The sequence below is a fragment of a genome, unplaced genomic scaffold (assembly GCF_019419815.1).
Source record: "Pyrus x bretschneideri cultivar Hongxiangsu unplaced genomic scaffold, Pyrus_bretschneideri_v1 Contig6, whole genome shotgun sequence".
NCBI classification, from domain to species: Eukaryota; Viridiplantae; Streptophyta; class Magnoliopsida; order Rosales; family Rosaceae; genus Pyrus; species Pyrus x bretschneideri.
In genome coordinates, this window is record NW_025999798.1 from 10443527 (window position 1) to 10452481 (window position 8955).

The 8955-nt window shown below is 37.6% G+C and overlaps 1 protein-coding gene across 1 annotated transcript; it reads left to right on the forward strand.

Annotated features, from left to right (window-relative positions):
• Nucleotides 1-1406: 1406 nt before the first annotated feature.
• Nucleotides 1407-4151, forward strand: LOC103935987 (imidazoleglycerol-phosphate dehydratase 1, chloroplastic). Its single transcript, XM_009345822.3, has 8 exons — nt 1407-1696; nt 1785-1909; nt 2172-2276; nt 2400-2492; nt 2937-3011; nt 3202-3264; nt 3574-3683; nt 3856-4151. Exons 1-8 carry the CDS (start codon nt 1441-1443, stop codon nt 3881-3883), a joined length of 855 nt encoding a protein of 284 aa, XP_009344097.2. The 5' UTR covers nt 1407-1440; the 3' UTR covers nt 3884-4151.
• Nucleotides 4152-8955: the final 4804 nt, after the last annotated feature.

Below are 8955 nucleotides of genomic sequence, written 5' to 3' on the forward strand. Positions count from 1 at the left end.
CTTCTGTCATCTTTTGCAATTTAATTCGGAGTTGCGCTAGCAACGGCCGCCGCGCTCTCAAGGGCGGCTATCAGCTGTTGATGCACTGCGGGACCCCACTTGTGATCAGTTGCTTGATGTGTGGTTCGCTCATCCGGCTGTGTAGATATATATAATTAGAAAGTCTGTTGCAAACCAACAGGCAAGCAGCCGGCTCGTTGTCCATTATTTATACAAGGGAAGGGACGTGCGTGCATGAATGTCCCTCTGCCTTGAGTTGAGCTCATATAAAATGCTTACAAGCAAGCAATTGAATGAAACACTATTTCCCTATTCAGATTTGAGTAGAGTTAGGAATGCAGAGGGAGGCAAAGGACTTATACACCGGCGTAGTCGCTTACCTCTATCGGGTCCTTCACCGCCAGCTTAGGCGTTCGCGGAGATATCAAAGGGCCGAGGTTGAAGAAGAGGAGCGGTGCGGTTTAATTAACAGAAGGCTCGGAGATGTGAAACGCGGTTTAATTAACAGAAGGCTCAGAGATGTGAAACAAAGTGTTAAGTTTTGACTAGGCGACGGTTCAGAGTTGTGGGAGTTGGAGTCATGATTTCGAGGTGGAAAAACATTATGTCCTGTGATATGGTTTGAACTTTGAACATGAAGTGTAATACATACATCATATATGGATTGTATTATGATTATGTTCGATAAAATAGAAAAATTAAAATAACAGTTATGAACATGTCTTCCTTATAAAATCAATCCAAACGAACTAGTTTTTTACTGAATTCAAGTGTGTTTTAATGACCTAAAAAGTGCTTTTGGAGAATCCGAAAGCACTTTTAATGAGTATTAGCAAATATTTTTTTTTGTTAAGATTATAGACTCGTTTGGAAGTGCTTTTAAAATGTCTGAAAACGTTTTTAGAGAAAATGACTTTAGATTCCAAAAGCACTTGAAGTGCTTTCTGAAAGAAGCACCAGTTATGTCAAATGTTTTTCCAAGATTTTTTGGCAACTAAGAATAAGTTCCAAAAGTACTTTCAGTCTTTCACCATAAATACTTTTAGCTAGGTACTTTCAAACAAGTTCTTAAAGTCTAAAATCACTATTGGTCATGAAGACAGAATCACATAGGCATGAAATTACCATTAAACCGCGTCTATTTTCTTTATCTTATATATACTAGCATTTGCCTACACTTTGTGTGTATGAACACATTTTTTTTAGAAAATGAGAAGGAGAGAGAGAGAGAACGTGGGGGAGTGGAAGGTATTTTTTTTTTTTTTTTGGTTATAGAAGATTAAGTAGTATTTTCACATTCTTTTGGTCGACAAGGAAATTTCATTAATTAATAGAAATATATATATATATATATATATATTTTTTTTTTTTCTGCTTCAATACGTTTATTTACACTTCAAAAAGTCTCCCAACAAAAAAGAGTGATCTCGGTTTCACAAAATGGAGCTATCACTCTCGGCGCCACCCATTCCAACCCCTTCACCTCCGCTGCTAAAACCGCTGGTGAGCTTCTCGGTTTCTCGTCCGAATCTCACACCCACTCCGCCGTCTCGCCGCCCATTACTTTCTTCACTAAAATCAAACCAGCTCTTGAAGCTCAAAGCCACGGACTCTCAGAGAACAGCTCCGCCGCGCGCCTCCCTGGCCGAAAACAACGGCTCCACTATGACCGATTCCCCTATCCCAATTAGCTCAGGTAAAGCTTAACCCTAATACTAATTCCAATCGCTGAACTGGGTTTTAAAATTAAATGGAGTTCCTAATTGTTGGTGCAATTTTTGCAGGGGCTCGAATTGGGGAGGTCAAGAGGGTGACTAAGGAGACCAATGTTTCGGTCAAGATCAACCTGGACGGCACTGGAATCGCTGATTCCAGTACTGGGATTCCGTTTCTTGATCATATGTTGGATGTCAGTAATCTTTTTCTCTTAGCTCTTTGAAATTGTAGCTCAAAATTCAATCTTTGGTAAAAGGCATTGATATTGATAGTGTTATGGATTTTATTTTGTTAGTAGAAAAAGTATTTTCAGATATCCGAAACCCAGTATTAGTCTTAAGTAGACTATATTTCCTGTCTGTTTACAGAAGAAAGTTGGGTGCTTAATGTTTTTGTTTCTTGTGATTTTGTGTACGGTGCATTGCCCAATTGTTGCGTTTATTTGTTTATTTCAGCAACTCGCTTCGCATGGGTTGCTGGATGTGCATGTAAAGGCTACTGGTGACATTCACATTGATGATCATCACACAAATGAAGATGTTGCTCTTGCTATAGGAACGGTATGGTAGAAAGCAGGCATCTTGATGTTTCCTTTGGATTCTATTGTCTTCCAGCTTCACTTTTTGGATTCCTCTCTGTCTCAGAGTAGGCAGCTGATTAAGCTAATTTTGCTTGGTGTGCAGGCTTTGCTTCAAGCACTTGGCGATAGAAAAGGAATCTACAGGTTTGGTGACTTCTCGGCGCCACTTGATGAAGCACTCATACATGTCTCACTGGTATGTTCTGTGCCATCATTTCTTTAAGATTATTTAGTAATATTTTCCAATTGCAATGTGTTAAAATCTTAAGATGAACTTTTGGATTCATTTGAATGCTTGAGGACAAATTAATTTCAAAGTAACTTATGCATTACAAAATCATAAACTCATGGCTTCATAGCCCATAAATGATCCCTCTAGAGATTTTGGTTATATCCAGGTAAGATTTATTATATGACGAAACTGAGTAAAGCTTATCCTAAGGGTTGTGTTTGATCATGATAATTTAATTTCAAATAAAAGAGGTGACTTTTGCACCAGTTAGCACTAGTATCGGAGTGCTATTTATTTAAGAGGGATAGTTGTCCAGTGGTCGTATACTGTATTATTTACTTAAGGTTCAGCTGTCCTTGTTTACTCCAAAAAGTAAGAAGTATTTGCTTAACTGGAGGTTGTATTCAGGATTTATCTGGACGACCACATCTGAGTTATGATCTCCAAATACCAACAGAGAGGGTCGGCACGTATGACACTCAGGTATTTTACTCGAAAACCTGGGCTTCAAATTCCTGCTGCATATGTTATCCATCTGTAAAGTATTGCTGGAGATATTGGTTTAATATATGTTACTGTAGGGAGCTACATGAGAACTTTTCTTTCTATTTACTTTTGGAAGATACTAGGTGTTCCAATTTACTAATTGTTGTTTGAACTGTCCTTTTCATAGCTGGTGGAACATTTTTTCCAGTCTTTGGTGAATACTTCTGGTATGACACTCCACATCCGGCAGGTAACATACAGAGCTTCCTAAAAGTCTTGAATCATCAAAATATTGTGTGTTCACAGACTAGAAGTAAACTTCAATGACTGATTGCCATCTCTCGTTGTGCATGAATTTCAATTCATTTTTGCGTAGACTGCAGTATGAAACGGACATGTTATTTAATGTTAATTTATTGAATTTTTATAATTCTAATTCTATACATGTCAGTAACCACACCATTTATGATTTTATTGATTCATGAACTAGCAGGGTGTAATGGTTTTCAAATAGCTCCAGTTTCTTGTTTCTGACAGTTCTCTTCTTTTTTGGGCACAGCTTGCTGGAAGAAATTCTCACCATATCATTGAGGCAACCTTCAAAGCATTTGCAAGGGCTCTCAGACAAGCAACAGAATCTGACCCACGTCGCCTGGGGACCGTGCCAAGGTTTGAAATGAACTTATCTCAATTGAAAATGAATCATAGTCTTTGAATGGATGGTTTATTCCATGAATTTTTTTAACAGCCCTTTGGTTAATCAACCATTTTGGTCAATGTTGTGTTTACTCTTTTGGTATGTGAAACTCAATCTTCACTTTATGGAGTCAATTATGCGCAGTTCGAAAGGCGTCTTGTCGTGCGCTTGATGCTTCATATTTCTTCAGTTCCTTGAAGCACACGGTGAGGGGATGGATGCCGCGTTGTTGGTCTCTGTCTACATGGCAGATCATTGTTGTATATGTAACATTATAATCGCAATAAACTTTTCCGTGTTGTTGATTCAATGTAGGAACAAAACCAAGGCTTTTGATTTGTTAAAAGAGTTTATGGAATAACCATCCATTTGTTTTCTATGAAAATGTAAAGGGAAATGAGAAGCATAACAAATAAGGAAATGATGGATGATTTGTTTTCCATGGATATAGCCGATGTTAACGATCAGTATTCCGACTTCAGCCTACAGGCAACCGTACTAGGCATGTCACAATTAGTTGTAGCTCATTTAAACGTATCTGGTTTTTCTTCAAGGCTAACAGTTTTATTAGTGAGGCAAGTTTATTTATGTAAGCACACTTAGTTGTATTGTTGAAAATAAATGCATTTCTTTTCTAATATTGCTTTAATTTCATTATGAGGAGAGAATAAACAAGAATTCGTTCTTTTTTTATTTTTTTTATTTTGTTGCACAAATATATGGTATTAAAACTTTTAGTATATTTTTTTTATTTACGTGACAAATTTCTTGACCCTCCGCAACGTGCACAGGCATGAATATTTGTTTGAACACTAGCCTCAAATGTAGGGGTATGCAATATTAAGCTTTAACCACTTCATCAACAAATTTCTTTCAACATTAAAGAATTGCCGATTTAGTCATCAAATTGTTATTTAAGCGAAAATAAGTGTATAAATTATGATTTTCGAAAAAATATACTCGTTTAAAACTGACAATTACCTCCTATTATAAGATTCGAAGCTATTCTATCCAACCAATTTTCCATAAACTTAAGTCACGTGATTTGCTTGTAACACGCTATGAATTTAGGAACTCAAATTCTCCATCCAAATTAGGAATAGAACAAAAAACAAAAGAAAATGAGAGGAAGAGTAAGCATAAACATTAGAAAGACCAGTCTATCTATGGTCTTCATTGAAGGAAAGAGCAGTTACCAACAATTTACCAAGAACAAACCAATTTTAATTCAAACCTACCAAGAACAAGAAAAAACGATCGAGCCAACGCCGATGCGGACAAGGGCTACTATTCCATTAAGCCAGGGCTGGCAGCGTAGCATGTCCATGCTGAGGTATCTTGCACTTCTTGTAGTTCATGCAAGAGATGCTTACAGCGACTGTAACAAGTGCTTCCCATCAATATAATCAGTTATATCCTGGTTTGCAAGGTTACTTCAATTCTTTTTCAATCAACCTTTCGCCACCCGACATAACATCTACCGGCACCAAATTTGAACAAACTCCAAAATTAAACAAAATCAGAACGAAACATGCTGGTGTCAATTCTTTTTCAATCAACCTTTGGCCACCCGACATAACATCTACTGGCACCAAATTTGAACAAACTCCAAAATTAAACAAAATCAGAACGAAACATGCTGGTGTTTGTTATCATGAATCATCAGTGGCACGTATACAAAATGTATCATCCTGCAAAGTTTCTTTTTGTTTTGAAGCAGCGAATATCAACCAAAACTGCAAAAAAACACGGCTTATTTGATCCTTTTCTTGTGTTTGTAGATTCTTTCAGGGCTAATATATGTGAAAAATGGATGATATTGATGATTTACAGACATTGACTTCTGCATTGGAGTTTTTCTTAGAAAGCGGAGTGCTACAGAGTTGAAGGAGCCTTGCTGCATAAACATTCTCTGCCTATATATTGAGCCTATTGCAAAACCTAACTCAAAATATTCACACGAGCTTTTTCCCAAAAAATAAAAAATAAAAAAAAATCACACGAGCTTCATAGTGATAGTGTTTGATTTCTGGGTTGAATTGATTCAATGGAACAGTGCATATGAAATTGAAAATGTGCAGAGAGAGAAAGATTAGAGAGTCATGGAAGCTTCAAGGTCTGAGAATGCTCATTGGATTCTACTCTCTCGAGCAAGATGCTCGGAAGGATTATATGACCGTTGGAGGAGTAACAAACTCACTCTCTCTCATCATTACAAAAACAATCACAACCATCCATTCTTAAGTCATCATGTAAGATGCTAACACTTGTCATGAGCTATGACTCACTACAATCTAATCTGAGATGCCATATGGAATATGATCTGATGGCTCACATTAAATCCTACAATCTACATATAAACTTAACCATCACAGCAAATACATTTATACATCAACACTCCCTTCTAAATGTTTTGCTGATTTCACTTCAAGTGCAGCTCTTTAGTACTTAGATCGATCCTTAGGTAAAGCTTTAGTAAAGATTTCTGCCAATTGCTCTTCTGTTTTGCAATACTTCAATTCAATTGTGCCATCTTGAATTGCATCTCTTATGAAGTGATACCTTCTGTTGATATGTCTAGTTTTCTGGTGAAACATTGGATTCTTGGACATGGCTATGGTAGAGGTATTGTCACATAGCAAGGGTGTAGCCTCCACTTGTTCCTCTCTAAAATCAGATAGCACAAACCTTAGCCACATTGCTTATGTTGTAGCTTCTGCAGCACTTACATATTCAGCTTCTGCAGTGGATAAAGCCACACTGTGCTTGACAGAAGCCCAAGAGAATATCCCTGAGCCAAAACTAAATGTATAACCTGAGGTACTCTTCATATCATCTTCACTCCCTGCCCAATCACTATCATAATAGCCTAGTAACACAGCTTCTTTACCTTTCACATACTCAATTCCAAAATCCAGTGCCTCTTGTACATATCTCAGGACCCTTTTAGCTGTCCCCATGTGCTTTATGGTAGGCTTATGCATAAATCTTGCCAACAAACAGGATGCATACATCAAATCTGGTCTAGTAGCTGTTAGGTATAACAAACTACCAACCATCTTCCTATACAAGCCTTCATCTGCTTCCTCACTTCCATCAACCTTAAACAGTTTTTCATTGATTGCAAGTGGTGCTTTCACTGCTTTACAGTCTTTTAAACCAAACTTCTCATGTAAAGACTTGGCATATTTCTTCTTATGAATGAATATGCCCTTCTCAGTTTAAATTATGCCCAAACTAAGAAAATGATGTAGCAATCCCAAGTCTGACATCTCATATTGCTTCATCATGTCCATCTTAAATTCTTGAATCATTTCATCAGAACTCCCCTGTATAGATAGTATCATCACATACAGAGACACAACAAGCATACCTACATCACTGAATTTGGTATATAAAGTAGCTTCACTTTGGCTTCTCTTAAATCCAGACTTGTTGAAGTAAGTATCTATCTCATCATACCAAGCTCTGGGAGCTTGTTTTAGACCATATAAAGCCTTTTTCAGTCTGTAAAGCTTGTCTTCTTGTCCTTTCACTTCAAATCGCTGTGGTTGATCAACATATACTTCCTCATGCAGTGTACCATTTAGAAAGGCATATTTGACATCCAATTGGAACAATCTCCATTCCTTTTGAGTTGCCAATGCAATTAAAGTCCTAATGGTATCTGACACGCCTCGATCCCAATATTCTCCGAACACTAGGGTAGGTACGTGCTGACCGACACCCGAATGTGACAAAAGCCATTTAGAATGCATGAGAACAAGAAATAGATAAGACTTATAAATTAAATATAATTAATATGAAAATTAGAAACGTGTTTAGAGCACACATCTAATCTAAAACACTAAGAGAAGATAATATAAAATTGAATGAAAAAAAAGAATGGGTCCTACACCGAGAGGACTCGAAGATGCCGATGCGGAAGTGCCTTGACGCCGGGATTGTACGCCTCGATTCTAAGTCTTGAGGGGGTGCAAAACAAATATGAGTGGACCAAGTTGATATATATAATAATAATAAAACAGTTATCAACATACTAACCCCTAAAATTTTATGAAAATCAATAGCATAATATGTGGTAGGTTTTCTGAAAACCCTAGCATGCCATAAAACCTTCAAAACATACATTATATATAGTGTGCTAACTAGTGGTATCAGTATCAGTATCAGTATTAGTATCTATTCAATCAGAACCTTTCACTTGCCAAACATGCCATTTAGAACACTTCCTTCATTTGCCAAACAGGTCCAACCTACGCCCGGTACGAAGCCAAAATAAATATCATTGCCAAACATGCCCAACCTACGCCCAGCATGAAACCAATATAAATATCATTGCCAAACAGGCAGAACAGTGACCACTAGCTACGCACAAAACATTGAATATAGTCTTTCCAAATATAAGTACATATATCTCAAAAACATCTTCATAGTATAAAGTCATCCATCATCGATACTATAAATAAGTGTGTAAAAACATGTTCTAAATAGTATATCGTCACCCATCAGATATCCTACAAAGAACATGGGTTCGATAAAAAATATGATATTCCAAAATATTCTAAGTAAGCATAATATCTCATAAAACGTAATCATTAAATCATGTTTTTCATGTATGTAATTCTACTATTAAAACATGCATTTTAGAAAGGGTCTACTTACAGATACTTCACCATTGAAAAGCCACGCAAACTAGCGAAGACATAAACGACATAATAAATGCACCTAAGCACATAAATGGTCCAATCATTAAAATTCTATTCAAACGATTAAATTTGGGAAATGGATGTCAAAAACGAGTCCAGGACATCGAAATTAGCCTAGGAGGGGTCCCGAACGAAAACCCGAAAAGTCAACAAAAGTCAACGTTGATCATTGATCGGTTAAAGGCAAAGTCAACGTTGACCGTTAACTGGGTCAAATGTTAGACCGGGTCGGGTCAAGGTCAACGGTCCAGGTCTGGTCAACCGAGTCTGGGTCCACGAGTCGGACTAGTCCACTGGGTTGGGTCAAGGCCTAAAAGGTTTGGGCTTGGGTTCTAAGGCCTAATGGTTTTTGGCTTTAGGGTTTTGGGCTTAAAGCCCGAAGGGTTTAGGGTTTAGGATGAACAGGCTGTGGGCAGCCTAAGTTTCATTCGGCCCTAAGGTCGGTTCCTTTAGGTTCTAACACACGGGCCTGGGCTTGGAAGCTCGGCCCAGGGTTTAGGGTTAAAAGGGTGTATAGGCCTAAGGTCCTAAAGGA